Below are 15818 nucleotides of genomic sequence, written 5' to 3'. Positions count from 1 at the left end.
GGGGGAGCCGCGGGGAAAGCAGAGGTGGGAGGAACTTTGATTCCACCAGTAACTAATGGTAACTCACTGAAATTGCACTGATAACTAATAATAAAGTGGTAACACTCAGCTTCGCCTCATAACTAACAGTAATACAATAACTCACTGGTAGTAATAAATGTAAAGCCCCGATATCCTACCTGTAACTAGTAGTAATCCTATAACCTGCTGATATTCACCCTAAAACCATAGCCAAGATCCCGCTGCATTGCACAAGGTGCGGTTAGGCTCCCCAGTCAATGCCACTTTTAACTGGCCCGATCTCTCTCCCTATCTCCTTGGACTCCGGTTCCGTGTGAAGGTGACAGCTCTGAACTGGGAACCTCAATCAGAGCTGATCTGTGCTTGCATTTCACATGTTAAAACCGGGCAGCATGGATCGATCTGAACCAAACCAAGAGATCGCACACAGCGCAGTGGGCTAAGTGTTTGGGGTATTTCTCACAGGGCAACGTTGTCCTAAACTCAGCTCAGCACCAACATTTCTAAACTACTCTCCCTGAACTTGGACTCGAAAAAGGAAAGTTTTCATAGAATTATAGAAATTACAGCACAGGAGGCCGTTCAGCCCCCGGTGCTGGCGTTCTCTCCTGTAACCTCATTACCTCCCAAAGATCATCTTATATTCTTCAGTTTTAAATATTTAACCCATTCCCTTTGAGATGAAGTTTTCGTCTCTACCTCAAGAGTCACGTGGCGAAGTATCCCACTGTTTAATAGTCCTCAGTTCAAGAACTTTCCTCCTCCCTTCCCCTTATTTCATCCAGTAAGAATCCTTGGTTTCCGTTCCCCAGTTCCCCATTCACTCACCAGTGGAAATAATCCTCTGTCAGTGCCGCTCCCACTCACCACCTTGCTGCTGCTGCTCCCAACTCTGCGGGAAATGCTGGTCTCCATGCCCACCCCCAACCCATTTCTCCAACACCCCCCGCTTGGGCGCCAATCCCCCAACCCCTAGTCCCCTTTGAGGAAGTAACGGGCAGGGTGGATAAAGGGGAACCAATGGACGCAGTATATTTGAATTTCCAAAAGGCATTCAATAAGGTGGCACATAAAAGATTACTGCACAAGATAAGAGCTCATGGTGTTGGGGGTAATATACTGGCATGGATAGAGGATTGGCTAACTAACAGAAAACGAAGAGTCAGGATAAAAGGGTCATTTTCAAAATGGCAACCTGTAACTAGTGGGGTGCCGCAGGGATCAGTGCTGGGGCCTCAACTATTTACAATATATATCAATGACTTGGATGAAGAAACAGAGTGTCTTATGGCCAAATTTGCTGATGATACAAAGATAGGCGGAAAAGCAAGTTACGATGAGGACACAAATTGTCTGCAAAGGGATATTGACAGGTTAAGCGAATGGGCAAAAATTTGGCAGATGGAATATAATGTGGGAAAATGTGAAGTCATCCACTTTGGGAGGAAAAATAAAAAAGCAAAATATTATTTGAATGGAGAAATACTACAAAATGCTGCAGTACAGAGGGATCTGGGTGTCCTCGTACATGAAACACAAAAAATCAACATCAGGTGCAGCAGGTAATCCGGAAGGCAAACAGAATATCGGCCTTTATTTCTAGGGGAATGGAGTATAAAAGCAGGGAAGTCATGCTACAACTGTACAGAGTGCTGGTGAGACCACACCTGGAGTACTGCATACAGTTCTGGTGCCTTTACTTAAGGAAGGACATACTTGCATTGGAGGCAGTTCAGAGAAGGTTCACTAGGTTGATTCCGGGTATGGAAGGGTTGTCTTATGAGGAAAGATTGAACAGGTTGGGTCTATACTCATTGGAGTTTAGAAGAATGAGAGGAGATCTTATTGAAACATACAAGATTCTGAGGCGACTCGATAGGGTAGATGCTGAGAAGATGTTACCCCTCATGGGGGAATCTAAAACTAGGGGGCATAGTCTCAGAATAAGAGGTTGCCCGTTTAAGACAGAAATGAGGAGGAATTTCTTCTCCCAGAGGGTCGTGAATCTTTGGATCTCTTTACCCCAAAAAGCTGTGGAGGCTGAGTCATTGAATACATTCAAGGCTGAGTTAGACAAATTTTTGATCAGCAAGGGAGTCAAAGGATATGGGGAAAAGGCGGGAAAGTGGAGTTGAGGTAAAAATCAGATCAGCCATGATCTCATTGAATGGCGGAGAAGGCTCGAGGGGCCGAATGGCCTACTCCTGCTCCTATCTCTATCTCACCTATGGTCCTTCTCTCCCCAGCCCTCAAACTCCCATCCCCAGTCTCCCTCTCCCTGAACCCCCATTCCCCAGTCTCTATCTCGCCCCCCGAGCTCCCGTTCCCCAGTCTCTATCTCTCTCTCCCACCCCCCCCGCCCCCCCAGGGACCCCATCCCCCATCTCTCCCCCGGGGACCCAATCTCCTCTCCCCCCCCCGCCCCCCCGGGGCCCCCAATCCCCAGATTCCCTCTCCTCTCCAAATCCCCAGACCTCCATCTCTCTGATACCCTATTCCCCAGTCTCCCCACCCCCAGTCACCTCTTCCCCCTAACTCGAGCCCCTCCATTCCAGAGCCCTCCCGAATGTTGAGACTCTCGGATTACATAGAACCACCGCCCCCCCCCCCCCGATTGCTGATGCTCCCCTCGCCGATTGCTGAGACTGCTCTGAAAGCTGACACCCACGACTCCTGACGGTGCTCCACGCGGTTAGGGCTCTCTGAGGGTGATGTCACCAAGCCGGAGGCTTCTCTCAGTAGCCAGTGATTTCATGGAGCGGGGGCGCACTGCGCAAGAAATTTAACTGCTGAAACTCCTGGGCTGCTGGAGGCAGCATTCGGGGGAGGAACCCCTGGTTCCGGGAGACTCCCGGACATTCTGGGAAAGGAGGGAATCCTATTGCGAGCAGATCTCCAATCAGCACCGGTTGTCCCTTACCTATTCGCGGGCCTCAGACTGGATCTGGGTCATCTCTTTGGCTGCTTGTGAGCCTTCGACTGGTGCTCATCCTATTGTTAATCTTTTTATAGCATTTTGAGCACTTTAAAGAAGAAAATCCTTCCTAAGACCTAAATTCCACAATTTTTAGAAATGTTAACATATAAAGGTTTAAGGAACACATTTGTTGTTTAAACTCTTTAGAGTCAGCCTGATGGGTGTTTCAGGGGTCACACAGATAAGTGAGATGGAGGATAAGGGAGAGGGTCAATGGAGTTCAGGCAAAGAAGGAGGAATAAGGAATAACACGACGAGGGATGCGTATTAACATGGAGGTGGGGGGGCAGGGAAAGAGATGAGTCCAGGGTTGGTGAGCTGTTAAGAGGCAACCAGATGAGGTGTGGACAGGAGAATATAGCAGGTGAGCCAGTAGTATAAAGTCAAAGTGATGGCAGCATGATAGTAATACAATGGGATGATGATGATGGGAACAGGGTACATATGTGCACTGTAGCCTGCCTGATGTGGCAGATGTCTCCCGAGGTGGCTTGAAAGTCTCACGTTGTGCTAACCTTCACTTTTACAGCCATCCCTGATGAACCCAAATGATTGGGCAACAAATGGCATAACTCTGCGGCAGTCTGTCTTGTGATGTAGAGTTGGCAAAGATGAGACTCCTCTGACATGTCTCAAGATAGCAATGGGTGTGACTAGAATGACTCAGGGGCTGTTAGACTTGCATTTATTGGCTCCTCAAAAACAATTCCTTCTCAGTGCATTACTTTATGCAACACATTTAGAACTCCCAAAGGAATATCCACCCTCACTGGTAAAAGCCCCAATGCGCCCAGTTTTTATGAGTGAGGTTCGTGCTGTGGGCGAAGCCTCGCCTGAAGTCAGAAAATCTAAAAGATTCTTCAGAACCTAATTTAAATCTGATTAAGAAGCCTGCACATGCTGAAGTACAGATCTTAAAAAAAAGCTCCCAAAAGTGCTACTGGAAAACCTGCATGCAGAGCACATCCAGCACACAAGGTCCTGTGCCTGATTTTATGGCAACACCAGCTGCTGGTCAGGCCTGGCAAAATCACCTCATAATTCCAAACAAAGGACTTTCTACCTACCTGGTTAATTTTCTCCATGACTTCACCAGAAAATTCAGGAACGGGTCCAAAAGATGATGAGACTCTTCTCATACCCACGTCATAACGTTCACAGTAATTCTTGAGACCTAACAAATTGATAAACTAATTAAAATTAGAATTTAGGCAAGTTTCTGGCGGTTTCAATTTCCTACATGCTCCGAATAGGGAACATAGGAACAGGAATAGGACATTCAGCCCCTCAAGCCCGTTCTGCCATTCAATTAGATCATGGCTGATCTGTCCCTCATCTCCACTTGGTACCCTTACCTAATAAAAATGTCAATCTCGGACGTAAAAATTTCAATTGTCCCAGCATCTACAGCCTTTTAGAGGAGAGAATTCTACATTTCCATTACGCTTTGTGTAAAAATGTGTCCTGATTTCACTCCTGAATGGCCTAGCTCCAATTTTAAGATTGTGCCCCCTTGTTCTGGATTCCCCCACCAGGAGGAGATAGGTTCTCTGTATCTAATCTATTGAATCCTTTTATCATTTTAAACACCTCAATTAGATCATCCCTCAACCTTCTAAACTCAGGGGAATACAACCCAAATTTATGCAACCCGTCCTCATTATTTAACCCTTTAAGCCCCAGTATCATTCTGCTGAATCTGTGCTGTACTCCCTCCAAGGCCAATATATCCTTGCTGAGGACCGGTGCCTAGAACTAAACATCACACAGATGGGGTCTGACCAAGGCGCTATACAACTGAAGGATAACTTCCTCCCCTTTGTAGTCCCACCCTCTTGAGATTCTATTAGCTTTTTTGATTACTTTTTATACCTGTGCACTAGTTTTTAGTGATTTTGTGCACCTGGACATCCAAATCCTTTTGCTCCACCACAGTTTCTAGTCTCTCGCTATAAAGAAAATATTCCAATTTGTCTTCATTGGATCAAAAGTGGATTACCTTACATTTCCCCATACTGAATTCCACCTGACAGTTTTGCCCACTCACTTCATCTGCCGAAGTTCCTTTGTAACTTCCGGCTCCCAAACACACAACTTACTGTTTCTCCTACCATAAATCATGCAACACTGATTATCAGGTAAGTACATAGTTACAAACAATAAAATCAAAATCAGTTTTGGTTCAGTCTCTACCCATGATCTGCAATTGCCACAGTCATGGATTCATTTAGGAGCTGAGCGACATTTGATGAGGGTTTTTACTGTAATGATAAATGTGGAAATGGAGCTGTTTGAATGCAGTTAAACAAGCCTGGGCACACAAGCTTGTCATCCCTTCCAACAAAGAAGTTTAGTGGTTTGGAGATATCTAAATAGCCCCATTCAGTATCATGAACAAAGTGTTAATTCCACATACTTTGCCATAATACAAAAGAGGGAACACGAAGGACATATAAAGAGGTAAATACAATCTTTATAGGGGCATTAAACTCTTCAGTTGGTAATTCCAATTGGATAGTCAACATCAAAATCTCCTTTGCGTGTTTTGTATGAGAATGGTCTCGAAATGGCTGATCCCAGCCGTCACCTCTTATACCAATGTCACTACTGATGAGTAACAGAGTGGGGTTTAGGGTTACCAGACTCCCCTGTGATTGTTCGGGAGTCTCCCGGAATGGAAGATGAATCTCCCGGAACTTCTCGCACGACAGCTGCTGGCATGAAATTATTAGCAAAGATGTGGAGGACCCTATTTACCTTTATAAGGTAAATGCAATAACATTCGCAAACCTCCAGGAATACGTCCAACCAGAGTTGGTAACCCTAGTAGGTTTGGAAGTCCAGAGAGCTGTCTTCAGTTAAGATGGCTACAATGCCTATATGGAGAACATTATCCTGGGTTGGTTGTCATACAAATATATGGGGAAATCAGACCTATTCCACAACATTTGAGACAAGGTAGAGTACAGCTGGCCACCCCAAAAATATGCACTCATTCCCAAAATCTCAATTTGGAGTGATAGTGTTCTAGTGGGGGGGCGGGTGGAGAAAAGAAGATTTCTGTCCAAATTCAATTTAATTAATATTTTGTTCCTTATTTCCATAAGGTTTCATTTCAGCTTAATTTTATGCTGTTTTCTATCCATTCCCTGATTTCTTGGGCTAAATTTGAGCAAAGACTATCTTGAGACATTCTTTAACTTGCTAATTTCTTTTTCTAAAAACGTATTTTCTTTCTTTAATTTTACATTCTTTTTTACGTTCCTTTTGACTCTAGAGCACTGCTTCTGGCCTTTTCTTTAGCTTATTCTTTCATTGCATTACACACAATCACTTATCTGACTCAGGGAAGGCAAGAAGGCAAATTAGAAAGGTCTAACCACCAACTTTCAGCACTCAGGGAGGCCTTCGAACTGGTTCAGTGATACTTGAGGGCTTTAAAAAAATTACATTGATAAATATCAACATCATAACCTGACCCATGTTCTTCAATGTTATCAAAATCTTGATCTGCTAAACTTTTCTCTCGCAAGTAAGAATGATTTTAGTGTATGAGTACTTAGGTACTGAGATGACATACTTTGCTACAGCAAACTGGGATACACCAGCACTCACCTTCTGCATTGAGATGAATAGTTTCAAAAGGTCCCATAAAAGCATAGCGCATTCCTAAACCTGCAGACATCACAAGGTCTACATCCTCAGGTGAGAGTATGCCATCCTGATGAAAAGCAAACAGAAGCACTGTTACACAGATTAAGGAACATAAGGGGTAACTTTCCAGCCGCAATGCTGGCAGAAGCTGCGCCTACTCAAAGCACATATTAGAAACTTGGACATACGATTTTTTGACCATTAAAGGTCAGAAAATCAAGCACGGCACCTGCTTGAATTTCCAATCTGTGCTTCTGGTGAGCAAGGCTCCCTGCCAGCAGATGAAGCTGGAAAATTCCAGTAAAGCCAACTTCGCCCTAATTCCAGTTGCACATAAATCAAAAGATTGCGTACTATTATGGGGAATTCTTCTGTGTCTGTTAGCAAAGCACTGGGATTTTTAAGATCACTGTATTCCCGTTGTGGAAATCAGCAACTAAAAACTGTAGTGAATCTTTTAATTTTAAAATCAGTGCCAAAAAACTTACCACATAATGAGACAGTCCGGGAGCCATTCATAGGACAAATGCTTTGTTCTTAGTATTGTTCTAATATTACATTGTCACTGCCTCTAGGACTGTTAATGCATAATTGTGGTGCTCCTGAAGCAAATCGCACTACATGTTGCAAGTGTATAAATTCATGGGATATGTTTGGGGGGGGGGGGGGTAGGGGGAAGGGTGCGTGGTGCCACACCATATCACTTGCCCTATCCAATTAATACCAAGTTTTGAGGTCTTTTGAAAGCTAGTAATGGCAATGCCTGAACATGTTACCAGGGAGCACCAGGTGCTGTTGCCACCAAAACAAGGAGTCATGCAAAAAAATAATCAGAACATTGTGCCAGCGCTTTCCTGGAAGAATTGAAAGCTTGCCAGAAAACCAATGAATACCAGAGAGAAAAATTAAATTCCTTTCCTACCAGCACTTTGTCACTTATTGACTATTTTGGTATTCAACTGTTCCCTGTACTGTACCACCCAAATACAAGAAATTAGAAGGAACTGTTTTGGTTTTAAATTAGAATGGATAGTTTTTTTTTAATTCGTTCATGGGATGTGGGCATCGCTGGCGAGGCCAGCATTTATTGCCCATCCCTAATTGCCCTTGAGAAGGTGGTGGTGAGCCGCCTTCTTGAACCACGGCAGTCCAAGTGGTGAAGGTTCTCCCACAGTGCTGTTAGGGAGTTCCAGGATTTTGACCCAGCAATGATGAAGGAACGGCGATATATTTCCAAGTCAGGATGGTGTGTGACTTGGAGGGGAACGTGCAGGTGGTGTTGTTCCCATGTACTTGCTGCTCTTGTCCTTCTAGGTGGTAGAGGTCATGGGTTTGGGAGGTGCTGTCGAAGAAGCCTTGGCGAGTTGCTGCAGTGCATCCTGTGGATGGTACACACTGCAGCCACTGTGTGCCGGTGGTGAAGGGAATGAATGTTTAGGGTGGTGGATGGGGTGCCAATCAAGCGGGCTGCTTTGTCCTGGATGGTGTCGAGCTTCTTGAGTGTTGTTGGAGCTGCACTCATCCAGGCAAGTGGAGAGTATTCCATCACACTCCTGACTTGTGCCTTGTAGATGGTGGAAAGGCTTTGGGGAGTCAGGAGGTGAGTCACTCGCCGCAGAATACCCAGCCTCTGACCTGCTCTTTTAGCCACAGTATTTATATGGCTGGTCCAGTTAAGTTTCTGGTCAATGGTGACCCCCAGGATGTTGATGGTGGGGATTCGGCAATGGTAATGGTAATGCCGTTGAATGTCAAGGGGAGGTGGTTAGACTCTCTCTTGTTGGAGATGGTCATTGCCTGGCACTTTTCTGGCACGAATGTTACTTGCCACTTATGAGCCCAAGCCTGGATGTTGTCCAGGTCTTGCTGCGTGCGGGCTCGGACTGCTTCATTATTTGAGGGGTTGCGAATGGAACTGAACACTGTGCAGTCATCAGCAAACATCCCCATTTCTGACCTTATGATGGAGGGTAGGTCATTGATGAAGCAGCTGAAGATGGTTGGGCCTAGGACACTGCCCTGAGGAACTCCTGCAGCAATGTCCTGGGGCTGAGATGCTTGGCCATCAACAACCACAACCATCTTCCTTTGTGCTAGGTATGACTCCAGCCACTGGAGAGTTTTCCCCCTGATTCCCATTGACTTCAATTTTACTAGGGCTCCTTGGTGCCACACTCGGTCAAATGCTGCCTTGATGTCAAGGGCAGTCACTCTCACCTCACTTCTGGAATTCAGCTCTTTTGTCCATGTTTGGACCAAGGCTGTAATGAGGTCTGGAGCCGAGTGGTCATGGCGGAACTCAAACTGAGCATCAGTGTGTAGGTTATTGGTGAGTAAGTGCCACTTGATAGCACTGTCGACGACACCTTCCATCACTTTGCTGATGATTGAGAGTAGACTGATGGGACGGTAATTGGCCGGATTGGATTTGTCCTGCTTTTTGTGGACAGGACATACCTGGGCAATTTTCCACATTGTCGGGTAGATGCCAGTGTTGTAGCTGAACTGGAACAGCTTGGCTAGAGGCGCAGCTAGTTCTGGAGCACAAGTCTTCAGCACTACAGCCGGGATGTTGTCGGGGCCCATCGCCTTTGCTGTATCCAGTGCACTCAGCCGTTTCTTGATATCACGTGGAGTGAATCAAATTGGCTGAAGACTGGCTTCTGTGATGGTGGGGATATCGGGAGGAGGCAGAGATAGATCATCCACTCGGCACTTCTGGCTGAAGATGGTTGCAAACACTTCAGCCTTATCTTTTGCACTCACGTACTGGACTCTGCCATCATTGAGGATGGGGATGTTTACAGAGCCTCCTCCTCCCGTTAGTTGTTTAATTGTCCACCACCATTCACGACTGGATGTGGCAGGACTGCAGAGCTTTGATCTGATCCGTTGGTTGTGGAATCGCTTAGCTCTGTCTATAGCATGTTGCTTCCGCTGTTTAGCATGCATGTAGTCCTGAGTTGTAGCTTCACCAGGTTGGCACCTCATTTTTAGGTACGCCTGGTGCTGCTCCTGGCATGCTCTTCTACACTCCTCATTGAGCCAGGGTTGATCCCCTGGCTTGTTGGTGATGGTAGAGTGATGAATATGCCGTCCCATGAGGTTACAGGTTGTGCTGGAATACAATTCTGCTGCTGCTGATGGCCCACAGCGCCTCATGGATGCCCAGTTTTGAGCTGCTCGATCTGTTCTGAATCTATCCCATTTAGCACGGTGGTAGTGCCACACAACACGTTGGATGGTATCCTCAGTGCGAAGACGGGACTTCATCTCCACGAAGACCGTGCAGTGGTCACTCCTACCAATACTGTCATGGACAAATGCATCTGCGACAGGTAGATTGGTGAGGACGAGGTCAAGTAAGTTTTTCCCTCGTGTTGGTTCGCTCACCACCTGCCGCAGGCCCAGTCTGGCAGCTATGTCCTTCAGGACTCGGCCAGCTCGGTCAGTAGTGGTGCTACCGAGCCACTCTTGGTGATGGACAGTGAAGTCCCCCACCCAGAGTACATTCTGTGCCCTTGCCACCCTCAGTGCTTCCTCCAAGTGGTGCTCAACATGGAGGAGGACTGATTCATCAGCTGAGGGAGGGCGGTAGGTGGTAATCAGCAGGAGGTTTCCTTGCACATGTTTGACCTGATGCCATGAGATTTCATGGGGTCCAGAGTCAATGTTGAGGACTCCCAGGGCCACTCCCTCCTGACTGTATATCACTGTACATCCGCCTCTGGTGGGTCTGTCCTGCCGGTGGGACAGGACATACCCAGGGATGGTGATGGAAGAGTCTGGGATGTTGGCTGAAAGGTATGATTCTGTGAGTATGGCTATGTCAGGCTGCTGCTTGACTAGTCTGTGTGACAACTCTCCCAATTTTGGCACAAGTCCCCAGATGTTAGTGAGGAGGACTTTGCAGGGTCGACTGGGCTTGGTTTGCCTTTGTCGTGTCCGGTGCCTACGGGTCCGATGCCGGGTGGTCTGTCCAGTTTTATACTTATTGTGACTTTTTTTAAGCGAGATTTTACAACTGAGTGGCTTGCTAGGCCATTTCAGAGGGCAATTAAGAATCAACCACATTGCTGTGGGTCTGGAGTCACATATCGGCCAAACCGGGTAAGGATGGCAGGTTTCCTTCCCTAAAGGACATTAGTGAACCAGATGGGTTTTTAAGACAATCCGGTAGTTTCATGGCCACCATTACTGATACTAGTATTTTAATTCCAGATTTTAGTTAATTAATTGAATTTAAATGTCGGGATTTGAACTCATGACTCCGGATTATTAGTCCAGTAACATAACCACTATGCTACCATACCCCTATGTTTACCATTGCGGGGGATGTATACAATCTTCCTCGTACAACTCATCAGAAAAAGTTACATAGATTACATTAAAACTTAGTACCAACCACACAAGTGTGAGGTGGTGCATTTTGGTAGGAAGAATAAGGAGGCCACATATTTCTTGGATGATAAGAGACTAAATGGGATAGAGAAACAAAGGGATCTCGAAGTACAGATACACAAATCCCTAAAAGTAGCGACGCAGGTTAATAAGGCCATAAAAATGGCAAAAAAGGAACTGGGGTTCATTTCTAGAGGATAGAATTGAAAAGCAGAAAAGTTATGTTGAAATTGTATAAAATCTTGGTTAGTCCACACTTGGAGTATTGTGTACAGTTCTGGTCTCCATATTATAAAAAGGATATAGAGACATTAGAGAATGAGCAAAAAAGGTTCACAGGGATGATACCAGAACTGAGAGGATATACTAGGATGCTACCGGGACTTGATGGTTTGACTTACAGGGAGAGGTTGGATAGACTGAGACTCTTTTCCCTGGAGAGTAGGAGGTTTAGGGGTGATCTTATAGATGTCTATAAAATAATGAGGGGCATAGATAAGGTAGATAGTCAAAATCTTTTCCTAAAGGTACGGGAGTCTATAACGAGGGGGCACAGATTTAAGGTGAGAGGGGAGAGATACAAAAGGGTCCAGAGGGTACAATTTTTTCACTCAAAGGGTGGTGAGTGTCTGGAACGAGCTGCCAGAGGCAGTAGTAGAGGCGGGTACAATTTTGTCTTTTAAAAAGCATTTAGACAGTTACATGGGTAAGATGGGTATAGAGGGATATGGGCCAAGTGCAGGCAATTGGGACAGCTTAGTGGTATAAATTGGGCGACATGGACATGTTGGGCCGAAGGGCCGGTTTCCATGTTGTTAACTTCTATGATTCTATACTTATCAGGAAAGACTAAACAGGTGGGGTTCTTTTCTCTAGAAAAGAGAAGGCTGATGGATGACCTAGAAACATAGAAAATAGGAGCAAGAGTAGGCCATTCGGCCCTGCTCCGCGATTCAAAATGATCATGGCTGAATGTCTAACTCAGTACCCTGTTCCTGCTTTTTCCCCATATCCCTTGAGCCCTTTAGCATTAAGAAATATATCTATCTGGTCATGGATGGATGTCTTTAAGATAATGAAAGGGTGTGATCGGGTAGACGTAGAGAAAATGTTTCCACTTGTGGGGGAGTCCAAAAATAGAGGTCATCAATATAAGATAGTCACTGATAAATCCAATAGGGAATTCAGGAGAAACTTTTTTTACCCAAAGAATGGTAAAAATGTGGAATGCGCTACCACAAGGAGCAGTTGAGGCAAATAGTATAGATGCATTTAAGGGAAAGCTAGATAAGCACACGAAGGAGAAAGGAATAGAAGAGTATGCTGATAGGGGTAGATGAAGTAGGTAGGGAGGGAGGAGCCACATGTGGAGCATAAACACCGGTACAGGCCAGTTGGGCCGAATGGCCTGTTTCTGTGCTGTAGACTCAGATTATTCCAGATAGTCACCTTTCAGCAGTCATAATGACAAGTGTATGCTTTGAAACCTGTAACATTTTACTCCTACCAATCATTATCAGCAAGCTTTGGTTGAATTTCACACATTTGAAATCTATTGTTCTTAGTTTCAAAGTAGAACTTGGGCGGGTGGGGGGGGGGGGGTCAGAGGTTGGGTGACAAATGGGAAAAAAGACATTAAAGCAGGCTAAAAAAACATAAAACAAACAGAAAAACCAAATTGTCTTGCAAGTTCAAGAACTTCACAATGCAAGATTCCAATTGTAAAGAAATCTTCAATTCAAGTTTTGCACATTATATATTTTTTGAAGTTTGAACTATAAACGATCAACCAATCCAATTATTAGAATTTTAAGCTAAAGTTATAACAAAAATTTTGCTGGATTAAGTTACAACAGCTGAAATTGTGATCACTAAATAATAATTAACTCGTAGCATTTGAGTAAAAGACAGATCGTCATGCCTCTGTGGCCCATGTCACACTGCTTACATTGGCAAAATAGATTTAAAGCTGCAGTGCCCATAATTGCTGCAATCATTTAATTAAATCCAACTTAGTTTAGCCAATTTGAAACGAGAAAGAATCCACAAGGAGTTTTTTTTTCCCCAACCTGGCTTATTTAAACTTCACCATATTTAATTAATCTTTAAAATGTAGTATTTGTGGGATATTATAGTTTTAAATATTCTGTAACATAACTGTTTTCAAAAAGCCTGTTTTAAAAAAAGTCAAAGAATTAGTTGGTAATTTTATCCTTATGACAAATTATATTCGCTGCTGTAGCTCATGTATTATTTAAACACTGAAGTGCCCAACAGCAAAACCACAAGGGGTTTTATTCAGTTGGTGCCTCTGCACCCGAAACATTGGGGGGAATTTTAACCCTCCAGGAGAGGGGCGGTGGGGATTAATATTTCAAAAATCGGAAACCCAACCCCAACGTGAATACTTCCAGTTTTAACAGCGGCAGGTTGGGGAGTGGGCGATTAACCCGCTCTCAAGAGGTGGATCAGTAATTTAAATAGTTAATGAGGTTGCATGCCTCAAATTTTACCAGAGTTTTAAAATTTAACGGCTGCGGGCTGGGTTTCCCAGGACTCAGGAAACCCAACACCTTAAGGAAGGCGAGAACAGTTGGATCGAGCAAATCAGTGCCTTTCCAGCAGTGCTATTGGGCCAGGAGGAGTGCTTCCCCCCAAACTCCAAGCAAACCTGCCGCCATCAGCCTCTCTCCCCACGATCGAATGACCCCCACTCCCCCACCGCGATCGACCGACACATGATCTCCCTCCCTACCTCTACGATCTCTCCCTCCCTCCCTCCCTCCTCTCCATTCCACTCCCTTGCTGCGGCTTTGTGCCACAGGCCTTCCTGCCTAACAGCCAGCCAGCCTTTCAAACTGGCTGGCTGCCAGCCAGGAAAAAGAGAAAAAAAATTAAAATGATGTTCTGCCATTAAATGTCTTAAAAACATAAAATGGGACCAAAGCATGAAGTGTACATTTAACTGCATTCAAAACACAAAATTGATTAATGCTTATTATATAAATAAGGAATTACTGACCTAGAGCTGTCAATTATATTTAAATCAGGTTGTGACATCTTCGAACTCAGTACTGTCCCCAAACTTCTTATTTCCTCACCAATAGTACATTCTCCAGTCTGCAGCAAGCAGCATCCTTCCAGAGGCCGGGGGTACACTTCACCAGGCCACCAGCTTGATGAACTTTTGTGCTCTTCAAGGTGAGGGATGATGGTGCTGGAAAATGAAATACTTTCCCATTTGAGGCAACTAGGGCTAAATTCTAACAGGGAGCCAGCAAGAGAGCGGAGAGGGGGATTTCCTGATAGGAAACCTGGAAGTATGGGTTTCCCAGACGTCCTTACGATTTTGACATAAGGACATCTTTCAATTTTTTTCAATAGGTTTCCAGCCCGACAGCCACTTAGACAGGTAAGCTGTATGTCAGTCGGACGGGAGAGCAGCAAGGGAGTGGATGCCAGCAGGTAGTTCACAAATTTAATGGCAGATCAACATTTTCATTTTTTGCCTTTTTTTCCTGGGTCGGAGCTCATGGGGGGGATGGGGGACGGAAATAGTGGGTCGTTGGAGGCCGCAAGATGGGGTGGGAGCGGTGTAGGAGGCCATGGGGTAGGGGCGGGGTCCGGTGGATCATGTGTGTGGGATCGTGGCAGGTGAGCTTGTTGGGCCTGGAGGAAACACCCATGCTCCACCTGGCCCACAAGCAGTGCAATAAAGGCACTTACCTGTTCATCTGGCCCTTCTTGTCTCCTCTTACGTGGTGTGAAGCAGAAGGCCTGGGAATCCCTGCCCCCAGGAGTTAAAAATAAAAATTCTTTTAAAATGGAGGCCCGCAGCCTCCATAAAAGATTTAATGACCGACCCGCCTCCTGAAAACTGGTTGGTCGCTCGCCCCTGTTAAAATCGGAAATTGAAGGCGAGTTGAGGTCGGGTTTTACTTTTATTTTTAAGAATAGTTTTTACCTTCCCACCTGCCTCCAACCCACCCATTCATAGAGTGAAAACTTACCCTATTGTCAGCACCACTCACTGCTAGTTCAGATATTTTTAGTCACCCCTCCTAATATCACTTTCTTTGGTTCAGCATTGATTTTTGTCTGATTACCCTTCTGTGAAGCGCCTTGACATTTTTCTACTTTAAAGGCACTCTGTAAATCCAAGCTGTTGTTATTATTCTTGTTGTACGGCACAGCCAGCTTCATAGCAAAGCTCCCCCTAGTCTACCCAACAATACTTCTTAGCCAAGACCTCACAAAAATCCTACTGGATCTCTGAGCATAATTCTTTGATGTCCATCCCCTATTGAGCTTTTCTCTGTTGGACTTCCATCCATGGCTATCCATACTCTCCTCTCTTGCATTGACTGGGCCCCTCTGCCTCCAAATAAGCATGGCTCAGTTTAACTTTAGCTTGCCTGCAATTTTAAGTCTGCTATACTGCTGCCCTTGCACCTTCATTGCACAACCTAAACATTGAGAACTTTGGACCCAGCTCACCCTGATGAATTACTACTTCTTCTGACGAAGGAGATAATCTCCGAAAGCTTGTGATTTTAAAATAAATTTGTTGGACTATAACCTGGTGTTGTAAGATTCCTTATACTTCTTCTGTGGGTGACTTGAACTCATGCTGATCTGGTGGTTCTTGGATTGGAACTGCTCCTCCTGTTTTGGCTGCTGCTACCTTGGTTCATGAAAGCGAATCACCACTCCACCAACCTTGTTCTTGCTGCTGGTCTGTTGCTCTTCTCCAGGACTCTTCCTT

The 15818-nt window shown here is 45.1% G+C and overlaps 1 protein-coding gene across 1 annotated transcript in view; it reads right to left on the bottom strand.

Moving 5' to 3' along the window:
* cryl1 (crystallin, lambda 1) overlaps positions 1-15818 on the bottom strand; it is a 110641-nt gene that overhangs the window by 1705 nt on the left and 93118 nt on the right. Inside the window, exons 6-7 of the mRNA XM_067986084.1 lie at positions 6614-6719; positions 4066-4172 (exon numbers count right to left, since the gene is read on the bottom strand). Coding sequence (XP_067842185.1) covers positions 4066-4172; positions 6614-6719 — 213 coding nt within the window. The remainder of the gene's footprint in view (positions 1-4065; positions 4173-6613; positions 6720-15818) is intronic.

The sequence above is a fragment of the Heptranchias perlo genome, chromosome 6, assembly GCF_035084215.1.
Source record: "Heptranchias perlo isolate sHepPer1 chromosome 6, sHepPer1.hap1, whole genome shotgun sequence".
NCBI lineage: Eukaryota > Metazoa > Chordata > Chondrichthyes > Hexanchiformes > Hexanchidae > Heptranchias > Heptranchias perlo.
Note: the sequence above shows the minus strand (reverse complement) of the source record. Positions and strands in the feature narration are given on the sequence as shown.